This window comes from Mobula birostris, chromosome 3 (genome assembly GCF_030028105.1).
Source record: "Mobula birostris isolate sMobBir1 chromosome 3, sMobBir1.hap1, whole genome shotgun sequence".
Classification (NCBI taxonomy): Eukaryota; Metazoa; Chordata; class Chondrichthyes; order Myliobatiformes; family Myliobatidae; genus Mobula; species Mobula birostris.
In genome coordinates, this window is record NC_092372.1 from 67680021 (window position 1) to 67701293 (window position 21273).

At 40.1% G+C, this 21273-nt stretch overlaps 1 protein-coding gene across 10 annotated transcripts in view; it reads right to left on the minus strand.

Moving 5' to 3' along the window:
• LOC140195095 (LIM and calponin homology domains-containing protein 1-like) overlaps positions 1–21273 on the minus strand; it is a 384102-nt gene that overhangs the window by 145773 nt on the left and 217056 nt on the right. For all 10 annotated transcript variants that reach the window (XM_072252809.1, XM_072252808.1, XM_072252807.1 and 7 more), the window contains exon 4: positions 5415–5521. In XM_072252809.1, coding sequence (XP_072108910.1) covers positions 5415–5521 — 107 coding nt within the window. The remainder of the gene's footprint in view (positions 1–5414; positions 5522–21273) is intronic.

The window sequence follows — 21273 nt, forward strand, 5'->3', positions numbered from 1 at the left end:
ATAATACAGATGAGTTATTACAGATCGGACAATCTATAATAACCATTCAGATATAATAATACAGGATAAACAATCAAGAACAATTTACTTAATAGATATAGTCATTCCAAACACACATAACTTACAGAAATCAATAAGTGAAAAACACCAGGTATGCTGAATTAAAAGAGGAAATAGAAAGACTATGGAACATGAGGTGGGTATACATTGTCCCAGCAGTAATATCTACAACTGGCATCATCCCAAAGTCACTATGCAATAGCATTATCAATTACAACCACACAGTAATATCTATGTAAATCTCCAGAAAGCCACAATACTAAACACAACTAGGATAGTCTGGAAGTTCCTATCAATTGAGAAATTAGTGTGCTTGGCTATGCCCATACTTCAGGTTTTACCAGCTTGAGCTGAGAAAAAAGATGTTTAAAAATAAATAATACTGAGAGCATGAGTTGTACAGTTCTTGAAAATGAGTTCATAGGTTGTGGATTTGGTTCAGTGCTTAGGTGAGTGATGTTATCCACACTGGTTCTGGAGCCTGATACATGGTAACCTGCTGTCAGTATCTTACATAGGGAACCATAATCATAACATGTGCATTATGTTAACTACAGTAGACTGAGTATACCTTGGGGCTACATTAAATCATTATCTTCCATATGTTAAACTTGAGCAACTTAAAAATAAGTTTAATTGGAGCAGAACTAGTAATCCAAGGATCAGTAAGACCAGAAAAAAAATGAAATATATTGTATACGATTAAAGAATTGCTCTGATCAAAGAATCATAAATACATTCAAAAATAATTAATTTACAATGTTGCTGTAGGCAGTAGCCAGTACAATTATCATCATATCCCTACTATAATTCCTGTATAATTGAATTTAGTCTTTACAGTGGTAATGCGATAATTATAAGAAAGACATCCATTTACTTGAAGTATGATTAACATCTGGAACAGACTATAAAGTATCGCAGTTGAAGCCAGAACAAGACTCATTTAAAAAATGTCAGATGCTGAAGGCAGGAAGTGCTTCAGAGATTGCTCTGGAAGGATGTGATCAAATGAACTGAAGAATCACCTCCAACCAACTTCACATAGTGCTATGTTCCATAAAAGTAAATAAGGTTGCAATTACCTGCTAGTATAACAGAGGCTTATATTCAATTCAAAATAATTTATTTGCACCTGCCACACTTTACAGTATTTATATGGGTTGTAATGGTTAAGATTGAATTACCTGTTTATATTTTCTTTTGTTATTTATAGAGCTGTTTACTCATGTACAATAAAATGCAGTAATCAAGGAGCACATTGGAAGAAAATGGTGACTGCAATACAGCTGTATCTGATAAATATGTCAAAATAATTTTGTGTTCTGTATCATTTTATAGCAGGGCTTTTCTATTTACTAAACAATATGTTGGAAACATCTTTATGGATATGAATAACTTGTATTCTACTTATTAACAATATTTTGGCATAATCTTGTAATTGGTAAACATGCACACCAGGGTTTCTCAACTGGGGTTCTGCGGAACTGTAGGGTTCTGTGAGAGATTGCGATTTTAAAAACTAAACATTGTTTTTTGAACTACACATGATGCATAATGCTAGCACTCATAGTGGTGGACAGTAACTGAGCAGACCCATTTGAGGTCTTTCAGCCCACTATGGCAGTGCGCAGTAGGACCATGTTTATTTGGTTGAGCCCATACTCAGCTTTTGATGCGAGATGGGGAGGCCACTGATATTGCAAGCGAAGCACTGTATTGCATGGAGGGAAAGATAGACTGATAACTGGTGAGCACTGTATTATACAGAGGGTCGGATGGAAGGCAGAAGAGGAGTGTGAAGTACATTTTCTGAGCATTGAATAGACTCGCCATTTTTATATTTTATTAACCCCTGTGTTTTACAGACATGTCTGATGGTACAATGTGGCAATTTTTGAATTACACAATCTTCTGAGTCATTTCACGGCACTAGGGCAACAATGGACACAAAAACATCTATCTTTACAATGGAAGTTACTTATCCATGGATTTTACCTGGATTGGTGATCCAAGTTGTCCTATCCCATTGTTCCTAGTTGTGGCAAACAACTTACAAATACAGCAATGGCTCCAGCAAAATTGAAAAGACATTTAATTACGAATTCCAGCTATACGACATGTAAAAGTGCTGATTATTTTAAATGACAATTGGAATCTCAAGGCAAACAGAGTAAAGCTTTTGTTAATAAAGTCACGGTCAGTAAAAAGTACAAGGAAGCAAGTTATTTAGTAGCAGAACTTATTACCTAGAAAAGGAAAAGTCACACAGTTGATAAGAACCTAATAATGCCGACATGTAAAATTATAGCAGGTAAAGTGCCAGGACAAGATGCAGTCCTAGAAATTGCAAAGGTTTCAGGAGCGACGGCACGATTATTGGTGACTGTCGTGGCCAATTCTAGATCTACAGGCTCTGGAGCAGTAGGGACACAGGAAAAGCTGGGATGCAAGTGCTTGAGTAGTAGGATCCTTCCTGCATCTCCTCTTCTCTTCAGCAGTCACTCTTCTGGATTCCTCAAAATTCTTGGCTGCTCTGTGTATCAGCATTCTGCAGCAGTCTCTGCCAAAAGCCAGCTGCTGCCACTGCTTGACCTCAATATTTGCCTGAGAAAGCTTCTGTTTAGGTTGGTCTTTGTACCTCTTGTGTGGAGCACCACGATTTTTCTGGTCCGGAGAGAGTTCTCCTTAGAGCACTGCTTTTGGTAACCTGGAGTTGTCCATGCAGAGCTACCATGTGGCTTCAATGCTTGGAAGTTGACCTCGTTGTTGGAGACACGATCCAGCCAGCTGATACTCATGATGGAGTGCAGGCAGTACTGATGGAAGTGTTTGAGCAATCGATTTTGCTTGTGGTACAGGACCCAGGCTTCAGAACCATGTAGCAGTGTTGTGACAATGGCAGCCTTGTACACCTGGATTTTTCTGGACAGACGCAGCTGGTGGTTCTTCCACACACATTTCTGGAGGTACCTGAAGGCATTACTAGCTCTGTCGAGTTAATTGTCAATGCCCCTTACTACCGTAGCGTTGTTCAAGATGACATTGCCTAGGTAGGTGAACTGCCCAACCGTGGTGAGAGGCCGGTCATCAATGGCGATTTGACGTGGGTTGTAAATGCCACGAGGGGGCTTCTGATGGAGGATCATTGTTTTCTTCAGAGTGATTGTTAACCAGAAAGCCCTTGAAGCCTTGGTGAACTGTGACTGCAGCCTGTAATGCATCCTCTGTGTGCGTGAGAAGACAGCATGAGAATGGATCCTTGCATGGTTTTGTTGGGTTGAGAAGGTGGCCACTCTCAACGAGTACGAATTGACGTATTGATGACATCAGAAGATGCTGAAGAGGTTTTGTGTGATAAACTGAAAATCAACAGCTTCTCCATCCAAGTTGATAAGTGAACAGATTTCACCAATAAATGTCATGTTGTAGCATTTGTAAGATTTGTAAATGATGGTGAAATTCACAAATTTTTTTTTGTTGCAAAGAGCAAGATATAGTTAATGTTCTGTCTTCAAATCTGGAAACAACAGGTCTGTCTTGGAGGAACTGTGCTGGCATCTGTACTGATGGTACCCTACCCATGCTTGACTCCATAAGAGGTTCTGTTTCTCTTGTAAAATAAAGCAAACCCTGACGTCACAACACACTGCTTTCTTCACAGATATGTCTTGGTGTTAAAAACACTTGGAGAAGAAATTAGAGATATCTGGATGATGCTACAAAATTATTAACTTTATCAAACAAAGACCAGTTTACTTGAGAATGTTTAAAAAAACTATGAAAACTTGGACAGAGCACATCAATCTCCTGCTACACACAGAAATCCGAAGGCTTAGCAGAGGAAGAGTTCTCAACTGGGAGTTTGAGCTGAAAGGTGAATTGTAGGAGTACTTTCAAGAAAATAGTCGGCCAGACTTTGCTGAGTGCTTTGAAGATGAAGAGTGGCTGCAGAAACTAGCCTACTTAGCAGACTTTTTTCATCATATGACCCACTTGAACAAGTCTCTGCAAGGGTCTGGAGAAAATGTTTTTGACTTCAAGTGACAACGTTCTTGGATTTAAAAGGAAACAATCTTTGGAAAAGTCATGTTGCAAAAGGAAATTTTGAAATGATTCCACTGCTGCTTGGACTTGAGAGTGAGGAAGGATATCAGACGGTTTTTCCAGTCTTATTGAAAATCACATGGAAGGATAGCAAAACAAAACTGAACAGTATTTTTCCTCCCTTTCAATGTCTGGGTGACGGACCTTTTCTCTGAATCTTCTGCTCAGCCTGAGAACTTGACTTCGAAAGAACTTTGTGAGATGCAGTCTGATCGTGCACTTAAGATGAGATTTACTGAAATGCCCCTGGCCAAGTTCTGGATTTCTGTGAAAGAAGAGTATCCTGCCATTCATAGGAAAGCAATGGATATTTTGCTGCGGCTCTCAACTTCTTACATGTGTGAACAAAGTTTATCTTGTTTAATAAGCATCAAGAGCAAAGATAGATGTTGTCTCATTTCAGTTGAAGGTGAAATCCATGTGTACTCATCTTAAGCTTGACCTAGAATCGAGTATTTGTGCAGCAAACAACAAACACAGCTAGCCCTATATTTGAGCCTGATCATGTCACTTAGTAAGAAAATGTGTTTTCAAAGTCTTGCATAAAATTGTATCCCAGGCTATATTTTCATTCTTATTGCTTTGGGATTCAGTTTTTCGTAACTTTGCTATTCAACATTATCAATAAATTTTAATGTTGTAAATAGCATTAATTAAAAGCAATTTACAGCCTTTATTTAAATTAAATCTACTGAGCATACTTTTAGAAAAATTAAATCCCATTTTGGCTTAAGCCACTTATTTAACAGAAATTTATTATGTTTGCTTTACGTGTTTTAAAAATTTATGAAAAGGAAAGATAGAGATTAACTTCAAGAAAGGTAAGGTAAGCTTAATTAGCCTTTTTTTTCAAGAATGGTTGGCTAAAAATCCATTCTCTACTCGAGAGCATTGACAATTATTTTTGGGTTATTATATCTACAACTTACTGATCACGCAAATGTAGCGTGAGCAGTGGATATAAAAATTTTTACGCGGGGTTCCGAGACCTGAAGATTATTTCAAGATTACCTCCAGGGAAAAAGGGCTGAGAAAGCCTGATGTATACTATTTAAGATAAGCTTACACAAAGTGCAATATTCTCCTGATTATTCTTTAAATGACAGAAGCAAGCATTATGCAATTATTATTTTAAGAACTAATTCAAATTAGCTTCTATATTCAGTATTCTTTCATTTTTTTTTCTAATGTGTAAAGCACATCACACTTTTTTAAAATATTCATTATAACCAGTTCTGGTCCTTACTTACTTGACGGTAGCTCTGTTGGTCATATCTTGGAGATCACCTGGATCAAAAAGCTGGGATCCCTTAAGTCCAAGCTCTTCGCATGCTCTCAGAAACAATGTAATATTGTCCTGTTGGAGAAATAAGATTAATACAGGATGATTACATGTGTGCAACAGTAAATTTAGTGCAAGTGATTAATGGAATAACTACCCTATGCCAACAATCCTTTACTTTAAAGCCATGCTGTTTCATCCCTGGTTTATAGCCTATAGAGCTCAAACCCAAAAGGAAGTAATCATGTCATTTTTTTTGCATACATTTGCAATCCAGTCTACTTTTAAAACACATGCACTGGGCACTTTATTACGTGCAGAAGTGGAAACTGGTGTGTTCTTCTGCTGCTGTCGCCCATCCATTCAAGGTTCGATGTGTTGTGCGTTCAATGATCTTCTGCACATCAACTTGTCAGCTTGAAACAGTCTGGCCTTTCTCCTCTGACCTCTCTCATTAACAAGGTGCTTTCACTCAGAGAACTGCCACTCACTGGATTTGTTTCTCACACCATTCTTTGTAAACTCTAGAGACTGTTGTGGCTGAAATTCCCTGGAGATCAACAGTTTCTGAGGTACTCAAATCACCCCACATGCCACCAGTGTTCCACGGTCAGTCACTTAGATTGCATTTCTTTTCCATTTGGAAGTTGGGTCTGAACAACAGCTGAACTACTTGACCACATCTGCATTCTTTAATGCATTGAGATGCTGCCACCTGATTGGCTGATTAGACATGTGCATTAACAAGCAGGTGTACAGGTGCACCTAATAAAGTGGCCACTGGGTGTACTTAAACAAAATAGTTTAATTAACATGATATGTAATAAGCAACACAAAGACCGCATGTATATGAAAAGGACAAAATCAGGTTATTGACATCAATTACATAAACATGGATGCATTTTACCTGCACATTCCTATAACATAGAACAGTATAGCACAACACAGGTTCTTCAGCACACAATATTTTGCTGACTATTTAACCCACTGTAAGATCAATCTAACCTTTCACTCCCATGCAGCCTTTCATTTCTTTTTCATCTACATGCCTATCTAGGAGTCGCATAAATATCCCTAACGTATCTGCCTCTACCGCCATCCTGGCAGCATGTTCCATGCATCTACCACACTGTGTAAAAAAAAAAAAAGAAAACCTACCTCTGACATCGCCACCCCCTATCCCCCTATACTTTCCTCCGGTCACCTTAAAATTAGGCCTCCTCGTATTGGCCATTTCTGCCCTGGGAAAAACGTCTCTGGATGTCCACTTGATCTATGCCTCATCAGCTTAAACACCTCTATCAAGTCACCTCTCATCTCCTTTTGCACTAAGAGAAAGCACTAGCTCACTCAGCCTACCCTTATAAGACACAAGAGCATCCTGGTAAATCTCCTCTGCACCCTCTCTAAAGCTCCCCTATCTTTCCCAAAATGAGGCAACCGGAACTGGACATAATACTCCAAGTTGGTCTAATCACAGTTTTATAGAGCTACAACATTATGTTGCAGTTCTTGAGCTCAATCCCAGAATAATGAAGGCCAACAAACCACTTGCCTTCTTAACAACCCTATTAACGCATGACAACCTTGAGGGTGTATGGATGTGGATCTCAATATTGCTTTGTTCCTCCATACTGCTAAGACTCCTACCATTAACCTCGTACTCTGCCTTCACATTCGACTTTCCAAATCCAACTTCATCAGCTACTTCTCAATGTGCCGATGTAACTCACAACAACCTTCTACACTTGTGGCAAATTTACTAACCCAGCCTTCCACTTCCTCATCCAAGTCACATAAAAACCACAAAGAGCAGGGGTCCTAGAACAGATCTTTATGGAATACCAATGGTCACTGACCTCCAGGCCAAATACAATCCATCTACTACCACCCTCTGCCCTCCGTGGGCAAGCTAATTCTGAATCCAAGTAGCCTTGTTTCCCTGAATCCCTTGCCTCCTGTATTTCTGAATGAGCCTACTATGGGGCACCTTGTCAAAAGCCTTACTAAAATTGATATACATTACATCCACTGCTCCATCTTCATCATTTTGTTTCGTCACTTCCTCAAAAAAATTAATCAGGTTCATGAGGCATGTCCTGCTTCTCACAAAGCCAAGTTAAATAACCCAAATCAGACTCTGCTTCTCCAAATAATCATAAATCCTGACCCTAAGGATCCTTTCCAATAGATTGCCCACCATTTACAAAAGACACACTGGTCTATAATTCCCAGGGTTAACCCTATTACAAAAATTATCAGCAAAAGCTCCACAATCTCTTTCCTCACTTCCCGTAGTAACCTGAAATATAACCCGCCCAGCACCGGAGACTTAGCTTTCCTAATGTTTTTCTAAATTTTCAGCACATCTTCTTTCTTAACATCGACATATTAAAGCATATCAGTCAATTTTATGCTGTTCTCACATTTATCAAGGTCACTCTCATGGGTAAACACTGAAGCAAAGTACGTATACATTACAGACCTCCCCTAACTTTTCTGGCTCCTGGCACGTTTCCGCTATTAGCCCTGATCGGTCAGAGTCACAGAGTAATAGCGAAGTACAGTATAGAAGCAGGCTCTTCAGTCCATCTAGTCCATGACAAAAAATTTAAACTGCCTACTCCCATTGACCTGCACCGAGGCCATAGCCCTCCATACCCCTACTATCCATGTACCTATCCAAACCTCACTTAAACTCTGAAATTGAGCTCGTATGCACCACATGCTGGCAGCACATTCCACACTCTCACGATCCTCTGAGTGAAGAAATTTCCCCTCACATTCCCCTTAAATTTTTCACCATTCACCCTTAACCCATGACCTCTAGTTGTAGTCCCACCCACCCTCAGTGGAAAAAGCCTGCTTGCATTTACCTTTTCTATACCCTTTGTAATTGTAATTCTATATCCTTTATCATAATTCCTTTCAGTCTTCTACATTCCAAGGACTTGCAGCTGGATGCACTTTCCACAGATGTGACAATCAGGGAGTTTGGATACCTCCCAGATCACCCACATCTGGGCGTCACGGTAGTGCCGTGGTAAGTGTGATGCTACTACAGTCTGGGACATTCCAGAGTTTGGAGTTCAATTCTGGCGCTGTTCTGCAAGGAACCTCTGTTTGTTCTCCCTGTCGAATGAGTGGGTTTTCCCCAGGTGCTCTGGTTTCCTCCCACAGTCCAAAGACGTGCCAGGTAGGTTAATTAATCATTATATAGTATCCTGTGATTAGGTTTGATTTATCTGTGCTGCACACTACAGCTACACTTTGAATTATATTTTATTATTTGTGGTAATATTTTATTTTATGTGCTGTGTATGATATATGTTTTGTGGGTGCACTGTGGTCCAGAGGAATGTTGTTTCATTTGGTTGTGTATATCTACAGTCAGATGACAATAAACTTGAATTTGACTTAGACCATGGTTTTTCAATTAACATTATTAATGTACATCCAGCATTGAACAAATCCAAAATCATTTCCTTAATCTTCGGTTATGAGAACATGACCTAAATAGTGCTCAACATGTACAATTGCTGGGTTTTTAAGTGCACTGAAAAGTACTGAGTGTTTCAAAATAAACCCCACACCCAAAACTTTAAAAACTGGCACAGCCATATCCCCTGAGCTTTGTCAGCTGTTAAAACTTAATGTCTCTGACGTTCATTAAGAGCCAAACAAACTTCAAATCAATTAAGAATTCAAAGGCAAAAATGTAAAATAAAAATTAAATCACATTCAATTTTCATCACTGTAAAACATTAAAGCAAATTCAAAATATATTTATCCCTCTCTTTCATAACCACTTCTCTCCGTTAAAATGAATGGGTGTGCTGTTCGTATATCATCTCTGCTGTAGAGTTGAGGCAAGACATGATTCTACACATGTAAAGCCCAATAGTGGAGTACACCGGGAAAATCACTGGCTTACTTGGACCAACCAAGTCACTACTTCCGCAACTACGCAGCTATCTTAAACATTCCAACGTAGCAAAGGGAATTTGAAAGACTGCAATACTAAGTTGCAAATGCTTATTTGCTAGAACGCAAGACACAGTGCACCGGAAGTGTTTTTTTCCAATTTCATGGAAACAAACTGTTGCCTATTTTAATGCAAGTAAAATACAAGATCATGCTATGTTTGCAATTTAAGAGAACAAGGAGGCATGATTTGCATGAGTGCTACAGCAACCAAAGTTTAACCTTTAAGCTAAAATGCCACTCTTTAGGAAACAAAAGCTTCTGTTCACACTCACTCATAACTGTTGTTCTCATTGAGATAATTGGGGTCAAAATTCATCTTCAATTGTTTCATCAGCAATAACTGCACATTGAATACTTCTGAGTGCATGGTGTGTTGAAGTCATTGGTTCCAGATAATTGTTGAGGTATCAATGTTTGCTGTGCAGTGCAGTAACAGAAGAGCAACTTCCCAGCTAGCGGTGGTGCTTGAAGTGAGGGAGGGTTACAATGTGGTTGATCAGTAAGCCCACTGGAAAGAGGGGATTTATTCTTAAGACTTGGATTCCCCTTTGCCAAATGCCAGATACTCCTGTCTTTCTAGGTCATTCGGATCAAGATGTTCCCTTGGGACAGTTAAGAAAACTTGATGAGTTGCTGCCATCTATTGGGTACAGGGGACAGTCATGGCAGGCTTTGAATCAGTGATAGACTGCAGTGAATGGTCAGGGTGCTTAACGAAACAGTTGATCTGTGTAGAATGAAGTTGATCCTCACCGTATTTGAAGCTCAGAGGATTCTCTGACCCCTCTGAACCTAGTCCTAGAGGAAAATAGAAAATACCTCATTGTCCTTCGTAGTGTACAAGACTTCTCTTGCAACCCTGACTCCATCGGCATTACACTATAAATTATATCTTTACTCAGAAAGGAACAGATGGAAAAAGTAAAAAAAAATCATACAGTAGCTACTTTATTCAGTCAGAACAATATCATTGCCTATATATGCAAAGCAACAGGATTATGATCTGGTTTAAAAGTAGAGCACATGTTAAGTTCAAGTTCAAATTTAATTATAATTTAACCATACATGAATTTAGCCAAATTAAACAGCATTCCTTCAGGCCAAGGTGCAAAACACTTACCAATAGCAGCACATAGCACAAACAGCACATATGGTTAGAATTTCACATAAACATACAGTAACAAAGAAAATATATATATAGCCCAAGTCCTTGAGTGGCATGGCTGCAGATTTATGGCATGTTGTCCTGGTCCAGCTTGCTCTTCCACCGAGCAAAAACTCTAGAGAGCAGTCCCAACAGGAGGGACAAACCCCCAAACCCCCAAACCAATACAAATTCCAATGTGCCCCCCCCACCGGAGACTCTCCCACACCGTTTTGGTGTCTCCTGTCCTGGGCACCTGTGGCAGGTGAACCCATGGGCTAGGCCTAGACCTCGCCACAACTAAAGCAAGAAAGCTCCCCCGCTGTCAGTCTTGTCAATGAATCAGAGAACTAGACTTACAGTATTTTATGTTGACCATGCCCAATAGGATCTTACAATTCCAATAAAAATGTCCAAAACAAATCACTTGTACCTATTGTTGGACTGTGCACCTTTTCGACACAATAATATGCAAGAAGTTCAGGTGACAACACATCAATGGTACACAATAAATCCAGCTCCATTGCTATCGAGCAACTCGCTGGTGGGATTGTCCTGCAGTACTTGATGCTCTTAGTATCCAGCGAGGACTCGCGACATAAAGGAAGACATACAGAAAGAACATATACACCTTTGTTTGAACCTGGAGTAGCCACTGCAGCCAAGTGTGGCACCATCTTACCAGGAAGCCTCACTGTGCTATCACGGCCACTTGAAAGTTTGTTTCCACATGAACAGAAAAAATGGAAACTTGGCTAACTAACAAGCATTGATGTTTGGTTTTAATAGGGTATCATCATGAAATGATCAATGTCACCTACAGAACAAAGTGTAGAAAATAACCAGCAGTCCCTGACTTATAAAGAAGATCACTAAGACAACACTCACAACACGCTGGAGGAACTCAGCAGGTCGGGCAGCATCCGTGGAAAAGATCGGTCGACGTTTCGGGCCAGAACCCTTTGTCAGGACTGTAGAGGGAAGGGGCAGAGACCCTATAAAGAAGGTGGTGGGACGGTGGGAAGGAGAAGGCTGGGAGGCTCCAGGTGAAAAACCAGTAAGGGGAAAGATAAAGGGGTGGGGGAGGGGAGGCAGGGAGGTGATAGGCAGGAAAGGTGAAGAAAGAATAGGGGAAAACACAATGGGTACTAGAAGGAGGCGGAACCATGAGGGAGGTGATAGGCAGCTGGGGGGGGGAGCAGAGTGACATAGGGATAGGGGAAGGGAGGGAGGAGGGAAGTACCGGAAGTTGGAGAATTCTATGTTCATACCAAGGGGCTGGAGACTACCTAGACAGTATATGAGGTGTTGCTCCTCCAACCTGAGTTTGGCCTCATCATGGCAGTAGAGGAGGCCATGTATGGACATGTCTGAATGGGAGTGGGAAGCAGAGTTGAAGTGGCACCCATCAATCCCATTGTCACAGAATATATTACAATATAGTTTAACTGAGTAAAAGATCTAGTTTCTCACAAGTTAACATGAGGTAGTAATTTTAACATATCTCAGTCACTCAATACTATCAGATCATCAGGAAGCACATTCCACTCTAGTTTACTCACTAGCAATTTCTAACAACAGATTTGCAATCTGATTTCTGAGCAACACTGCTATTATGACAGCCCACGTGAGGAAAGTGGGCACTTAGCAACCATTAGTGGTGCACATACCAGTGCTGGTAACATCACAAAAATATTAACACCATAGAAATTGGGAAATGTAAGGAAATCACCAGATCTGAATGGGCCACTCACAACGCACTTCAATAAGCCCCCTGTGTATCTTCAGTAGTGAGATGTAATTTCTCAGCGATGTGACTGAACTTTGGTGGTCCAGAAGCAGCCAGCAAAATTATCCCAGATTAATCATTTAATCCAATTGGATTATAATTTTGCTAAATTGCTTCAATAAAGCCTCAGAAAAGTGTTTAATCTACTAATGACATCCCAGAGATGCCAAGACCGAAAAACTAGGCTGTGCCAAGTTTTTCCACAGTTCCCGTCAGCAGCACAAACAAACTGCAAGACAACCAGTCTTTTTCAGAAGTTATGAAAAGCAAATTACAGAAATGTTAATCACCAGCAAAAAATATTCCTTGAATAACTTTGTGGCTTACCTTAAAACCACTTGAGGACATGCCTTGAAAGCTAAAAACATACTTCCATTTTCAATACAGAAGTTTTGCTTACATTTTTATAAGGTCAGAATTGAGCCATTTGAGTTATGGAACACGTGTAACTACAGTGGATTCCAGTTAATTGGGTCACCTCGGGACCAGTACATTATGGCCTAATTAAGTGGCTGTCCCAAATAGCCGGTTTTATGGAAATTAAAAGGTAAAAAGGTATAAAAAAAAAAGATGAATTACTTCATTTAACTGAGTAACAAATTGTGTATTTAAATAAAATATAGAACAAATTAGAAAGTTGCTACAGAACTGTGTATTAGTTCATAGTAGTTATCAACAGAGGACAGTGTACGCTGCCGTGTTCTTTTGTTTGACTGTAAATGAACAAAATCAGCGCAAACACCTAGAGCAGATAATGGACTACTTTCATTAGATTAGATTAGATTCAACATTATTGTTATTGTGCCGAGTACAGGTACAAAGCCAATGAAATGCATTTAGCATCTGACCAGAAATGCAAAGAATAGTGCTGTTTCCAAAATAACTGCGAATAAAAAGTAAGTGCTACAGCATACAAATATAAAAATACTGAGACAGTACAATATGGGCGCAATACTGTTTGGCACTGTGATGTGAGGTTCAGCAGGGTCACAGCCTCAGGGAAGAAGCTCTTCCTGTACCTGCTGGTGGGGGAGCGGAGGCTCCTGTAGCGCCTACTGGATGGGAGGAGAGTAAAACATTCGGTGTTCTTGACAATTACATCTTCCAAATCTTCATTTTCATTTTAACATTCAAGATGATTGTCAATAGCTTCAAATTCTTCATAATTCCTAACTTTTTGAAGTAGTGATATAATTTCATTTTCACTCCCAGCCATTTCTAGCATCTCCTAGCATCAATGATTGAAACCACAGTAAGCAAAACAGTTCTGAATTTTTTTGCTGCTTATTTCTTGCCATATATCAGTGTTAAGCTTTCCTGTATATTTTGACCCATGCAGGGTTGTGTTACATACTGAACATAATGTGCGAGGGCATTCTGGGCACATCTTTTCCTCACCTTTTCGACTCTCATGTGCGTCATTCATGGCCATGTGTTATTCCCAGTACCTCAAATAGAACAACTGGCAATGAGGTGACAAGTCTGCACACAATATTTATTCTTCTGTTCCCCTTGGCAAAAAAAAGTATGTGTTCTCAGAAAAAAGAGTTGCATCTGGAAGCAGGTGGTGCAGTAACACTGGTATCAAATATAGATTACAAGGAGAAATTGCAGCATCTCACCCCAGAAGGGGCAAAGTTGATTTGAAAGACATACACTGGTGAAGTCGTACTGGTGAGCAGAACAGGATATGTTAAAGTGGAGATTGATGAACAAAGAAAGAAACTTCCATTGTACGTTGTTAGAGGTGGTTACCTAGCACTTCTGAGCTGCTTGTGATTGGAGCAGCTCGAACGAAACTGGCATGGAGTGCACTTGATTGGTGGGAGCACTGGTCAATGAGAGGTATTGAAGAAACATGCAGAAGTATTCAACAGAGAACTGGACAGTATGAAAGCAACCACTGTTAAGCCAGACACAACACCCACATGCCTGAAGGCAAAACCTGTTCCATACACCCTCAAATTAAAGGTAGAAGCTGAATTGGAAAGACTGGTCTAGAGTAAGGAATTAGAACCAGTATGTGTAAGTAGTTGGGCAACTTAAGTGGGTCCAGTCCTAAAAAGGGATAGATCTTTAAGGCTTTGCGGAGACTTCAAGGTAACCATTAACCTGATTCTTACAGCTGAACATTGATGAGCTCTCTGCAGGATTAGCCAGAGGACAGACATTCAGCAAGATTGACTTGTGTCAAGCATACTTGCAGATGCATGTGGATTCAGAGTCACAGAAATCATTGACCCACAAGGTACCGAAGGTTTCCATGTGGCATCACCTTAACTCCCGCACTTCATCAGTGAGCAATTGACCAGATCCTGAGTGGGTTGACAGGGGTGCAATGCTATTTGGCTGAATGTAAGCAAAGTTCAAAGTTCAAAGTAAATTTATTATCAATGTACATTTATGTCACCATACACAACCCTGTGATTCATTTTCTTGAGGGCAGACTCAATAAATCCATAATAGGATCAATAATAGACTGCACCAACTGAGTGTTCAACCAGTGTGCAAGGACAACTGTGCAAATACAAAAAGAAATAAAGAATAAATAAATAAACAAACAAACAAACAAGCAATAAATATGATAAACATTAGATGAAGTATCCTTGAAAGTGAATCCATCGGATGTGGGAACATTTCAGTGATGGGGGCAAGTGAAGTTAAACACCTACAAAACTTTGATGCTACACTACAAAGACTCAAGGAAAATGGATTGAGGGTCCAGAAGAATAAGTTTGAGTTCTTTTGTCCTTCAATTAAATATTTGCACCATGTGATCAACAGCTCCGGTCTTCATAAAGCACCATCAAAGGTGAAGGTAATCGTGAAGACTCCATCACCACAGAACGTAAAACAGTTAAGATCTTTCTTATGACTACTAATGTACTACACAAAGTTTGTTTCTAACCTAGCTAGCATGCTAAAACCACCTCATGAGCTTTTAAATAAATCAACACCCTGAAAGTGGACATATCGCTGTGATGAGGCCAAAACAGCTTTGTCACAGTCAGAAGCTCTCACATACTTCAACCCATCATTGTCCACACAGTTGGCCTGCGACACATTACCTTATGGTGTGGGGACAATTATCTCACATGCCACATCGTCAGGAGAAGAGCATCCAATCACCTTTGTATTAAGGACGTTAAGCAAGGCAGAAAGCCACTCTGCACAGATTGAGCATTAAGCACTTGTAATTGTCTTTGGAGTTAAGAAATTCCATCAGTTCTTCTTTGGTCGACAATTTATACTACTGACAGATCATTGCCACTTGACACCAGGTTTTGATCCACATTCCTTCCCTGGCTGCTTGTTGAATGCAACATTGGGCTCTGATACTATTTGCACATCAGTATGATATAAAGTACAGGAGGTCTGTGCACCATTCGAATGCTGATGGACCTTCCAGACTTTCCTTAGCTGTTACAGCTCCAGTGCCATCCCTGAAGGAGATCTTTTACTTCAAGGAAGTACTTACAGCTCTGATAGCTGTGGCACAAGTCGAGAAGCGCAAATGTACTGACCCTGTTCTATGTAAAGTGGTGGACATGGTAACACACAAATGGAAAGGAGTGCCAATCTAGCATTCAAACCTTATCAGGCTGGGTGGAAGGAGCTCACAGTCCGAGCAGGACATTTACAATGTCATTCCTTCACCATTAAGAAAGTAAGTACTTTACGAGCTACATGCAAGACACGGTGACATAGCGTGCATGAAAGAAAACGCACGCAGTTATTTCTGGTGGCCATGACTGGATGTTACAATTGACGGGAAGGCCAAAGCATGCCGATATTGTCAGTGAGTGAGAAACATTCTTCACCTTGCTCCTTTGCATCCATGGGAGTGGCCTGAAGAACCATGCCACAGGATTCACATAGATTTTGCAGGACCTGTAGAAGAGACATGCTCTTGGTCATGGTGGATGCACATAGCAAATGGCCTGAGTTTGCCATCGTGAAGAGCACTATATCTGAAAAATGCATTGAAGAGCTATGTTCCATCTTTAACCATCCTGGGCTTCCTTAACAGCTTGTAAGTAACAATGGCCAACAACTCCTGTCTGAAGAGTTCAAGGCATTTATACAAGCAAATGGTATTCAGCACATCAAGTCAACACCATATCATCCAGCCATAATGGCCTTGCTGAACGATTCGCATAAACAATGAACAAGTCATCAAGATTCCTCAAAACATCTGTGGTATCTCTGTGTCTGACCAACATGTTATTCCATTTGTTACATTGATAGCTAGGAGGGCCATTTTGTTGAAGTGGAAGGATACATCAGCTCCCACTTTGTTACAATGGTTCTCTCAAGTGATGCTATATCTTAGTTTGGAGAAAATTAGAAGTTAACCTTTGAACCTTTATTTGATTTTGAAAAAAGATGGGGTTCATTTGCTCGTTATTATCATTTAAGTTAATTGATAGATTTCCTCCATGATCTAATTGCAAATTTTTGGTACGTTTTTTTTTCTTGCAGGCGGTTTGATGTTTATCTTTAGAAGCTTTTTGTATGACGCATGGTTCCGGAGTTGAACACCTAATGGGGTTTTTTTCCCACTTTTTCTTGCTTAGTAGGGTTTTCTTTTATTATCACCAAAAAATTTTCAATCTTTAAAATAATGCTTTTTCTTTCTTGAGACATTGTAAGTGTTGATGTACTCATGTTAATTTTTAATAATAATAATAATAATAAAAAGATTTGAAAAGAAAAGAAGATTTTGTTAGGAAGTGGATCCCTCAAACAGTGTCTTAGAACTTCCTTGCTGACACACCGCATGCCACCACAAAATGGCTCCAGCCACTGCCCTGATGAAAAGACAGCTTCTCACCCTGCTTGACTTGCTTAACACCCCAAACACAAAACAGATTGCTCTAAATGAGCAGAAAACCCAAGCAGAGACATGCTAAAGAACATGCTAAAGAAGTTCCACAACAGGAGAGAGTACTTGCCCAGAGCTACATCTCCGGAACGAATACCTGTGATGATAGAAACATAGAAACATAGAAAACCTACAGCACAATACAGGACCTTTGGCCCATAAAGCTGTGCCGAACATGTCCTTACCTGAAAAATTACCTAGGGTTACCCATAGCCCTCTATTTTTCTGAGCTCCATGTACCTGTCCAGGAGTCTCTTAAAAGACCCTATCGTATCTGCCTCCACCACTGTCACCGGCAGCCCATTCCACACACTCACCACTCTCTGCGTAAAAAAACTTATCCCTGACATCTCCTCTGTACCTACTTCCAAGCACCTTAAAACTGTGCCCTCTCGTGTTAATGATTTCAGCCCTGGGAAAAAGTGTATGACTATCCACACAATCAATGCCTCTGATCATCTTATACATCTCTATCAGGTTACCTCTCATCCTCCGTCGCTCCAAGGACCACCTATTCTCATAAAGTGTGCTCCCCAATCCAGGCAACATCCTAGTAAGTCTCCTTTGCATCCTTTCTGTGGTCTCCACGTCCTTCCTATAGTGAGGCGACCAGAAATGAGCACAGTACTCCAAATGGGGTCTGATCAGGGTCCTATATAGCTGCAACATTACCTCTTGGCTCTTAACCTCAACCCCACAATTGATGAAGGTCAACTTGGTTAAGTATGCCTTCTTAACCACAGAGTCAACCTGCGTAGCAGCTTTTAGTGTCCTATGGACTTGGACGCCAAGGTCCCAAGATCCTCCACAGTGCCAAGAGTCTTACTATCAATACTATATTTTGCCATCATATTTGACCTACCAAGATGAACCCCCTCACACTTATCTGGGTTGAACTCCATCTGCCACTTCTCAGCCCAGTTTTTCATCCTATCAATGTCCCATTGTAATCTCTGACAGCCCTCCACACTATCCACAACACCTCTAACTTCTGTGTCATCAGAAAATTTACTAACCCATCCCTCCTCTTCCTTATCCAGGTCATTTATAAAAATCACAAAGAGTAGGGGTTCTAAAACAGATCCCTGAGGCACACCACTGGTCACCGACCTCCATGCAGAATATGACCCGTCTACAACCACTCTTTGCCTTCTGTGGGCAAGCCAGTTCTGGTCAACAAAGCAATGTCCCCTTGGATCCCATGCCTTCTTACTTTCTCAATAGGCCTTGTATGGGGTACCTTGTCAAATGCCTTGCTGAAATTCATTTACACTACATCTACTGCTCTACCTTCATCATTGTGTTTAGTCACATCCTCAAAAAGCAAATGATGATGGCACAGACATCCTGTATCGTACACAGTGGAAATAGTAACCACGACACCTGGAAGAGACATGTTGATCAGCTGTGCCCACTTCTGAGGCTACTGAAAACCAACACAAACTGACCAATCCAGATCCAGTTGCAGAAATGGGGCAGATTCTGAGATGACGACTGCAGAACCTCCGCTCAGATCAAATGACACAGCCAGTGCTCCCCCATCACCTGTGACATTGCAGTACCCAAGCCAAGATCTATACATACACCACCAAGAGATAAAACAATTTTGGCATCACCCGCAGGTCATCGGTACCCTCACAAGAACTGGCTGCCTCCTGGCAGATGGAAGCTCTAGTTTAGTGACTAACCCTCAGCACATGGTGCAGAATAATCCCCATGGTTATGTCTGGAATCAAGGTAGTCAGCCCTGTTTCCTCAGTTTGAATGTTAATAGTTCACCAGCTGGTCTGTGTATGGGAAGGAGGAGTAACATTTAAAATAAGGGGGAGGGATATGTTATGTATCCATGTATATTTGACCCTTACAGGATGCTGTCAAGCTTCCCAGAGTGCTGTGTACTGTGACAGGGCATTCTGGGTAGGTGAATTACAAGTAAAAATAAACAGCAGTGTGTTTGTTCGTCACCTCTCCACTTCTCGTATGTGTTATTCATGGTAACCCAGCTTCCCAGCACCACAAATGTAACAAACAGTGACAAAAATCACTGCTTTTTAATACAAACACGCACCACGGAATCTACTCAAAAACTGTTTGCTCCAAGCACGGTGCAGTGTCTAATGGCCACTCAAGTGACGCAACTGATGTTAGTTAGAAATTGTTTGGCAACTGTCTCCTGTCCTAATCAAAACAGCACAGTGCCCCAAATAAATGAAGGAAATCCCGGCTATTTTCTCAGTTAGTTTTTGTTCTTTTAGAGTTGTCCCAAACAAACAGATGACCCAATTAACCGATGGCCTAATTACCCAGAAATCTATTGTATTTCATTTAGAGGCATATTTCAGCAAATATCTGGTTTATTAATTTGTGTACAAATCGAAAAAAAGTTACAAAATTAAAAAAAACTTTTTCCCACAACCCATCTCCATGCACCCATTCATAACATATTTTCAATAGTTATTCAGGTGCAATATCTTATTGCTCCATAACTTAGTTCAGCCTTGGGACCTCAGAAACAGCCAACAAAAATACCAGAGTTCAACCATTTGATCCAATCTGATTACAGTTCCATTAAATTACTGGAATAATGGCAGGGAAAGGTGCCTAATCGGCTTATCTAAAAGTTCTTAAACACTTACTTTATAACAAGGAAGTGCAATATTTGGCTCATCCCTTGTTTACACAGAGGCTTTGTTACTGATTTGTTCTAGAGCCCTCCATATCGTGCTCAAGTGAAAATAGTGTCAAAAAGTAATTGCACATTAAAATATTCAGGTCACACTTATTCCTACCAGTTTAATGAGGCAGTGCTTTACTGACATTATTATCGAAACTGAAAAATAAATCCTGTAAGGCTGACTGATTATCGTTTAGCAATGAATGATCATATTGTGTGCACTGCAGCTAGGTGGAGTACAATTACTTTGGATAAACATTGCACAGCTGCCAATGTCCGTTGCTGAGGTTTGGCTCCCAGACACAAGAAGGAAAACGATGCTACTGCCAAAAGTTTAATTCCGTACACTGCTTGACCCGAACAGAAAAACCTACTTCTCCCTTTGTTTGCTTTCAGGTGCTGATCTTGTTCATACCATAATCAAAGACTAATTTAAAAATCAAACCACTTCAATATACAATCCATGATTAAACATGTAAGTCTTTGTTAAAGTAAAAAAATCATGAAATTATTTCCTGAAATGTAATTACTGAAAATGTAATTAAATCTCTAGTATTAATTCCTGGAGGTTGCAACTAAACAGTGATTGAATGGATACTCTGTATAATCAAGTTCTTCTTTCCACCACTTTAGGCCATTTAAAATAAACCTATTAAATCCTCCATTAAAATTAAACTAGTGGATTTCAATGTAAATAGTATTAACATGCCAGAATCACCAAAAGTAATTTCTATAATCAAATTATTCATCGAGGTTACTCATTCAGTTTGCAATGATTTTTCACTCTTGGTTTCAATAGTCTTAACCAGGATTAGAAAATTACAATGCTACTCACGAGTTGTGTGCTACTACAGATATGCTTTCATTGAGTATGATGGGTACATATTGTAGCAGGCATCAAAAACTACATACTATAGTCAGCAGTATAACTGCAAAGATCACTAAAAGGAAACCTATGATGGCATCAGAACCCACCATTCTCCGTTATGGCCAGATGAAGGTCCAGTAGAGGTTGCAAAACATTCTATTGACAGGACTGAAAAAGTGCTGAACGTCTGGACATCGTACCATTTCGATAAGACATGCAATCAAGACCCTGCCACCCTACTCAACTGGACACAAAAGGTCATTGTTTGATATGGATCAGTAAGATAGTCCCAGTTCTTCTTCTAAACTCAACATCAATCTACAACAGAAGTTTACACAATATTTATCCATAAACTGCTCATGAAATCTTGCTGTGTAAAACTTTGCTGCTTTATTTGCCAATTTGTCAGCAATAACTGGGCTTCTAAAATAATCAATTACTTCTAAGATGATTTGGAATGTTCTGAAGTCTTCCTTTATT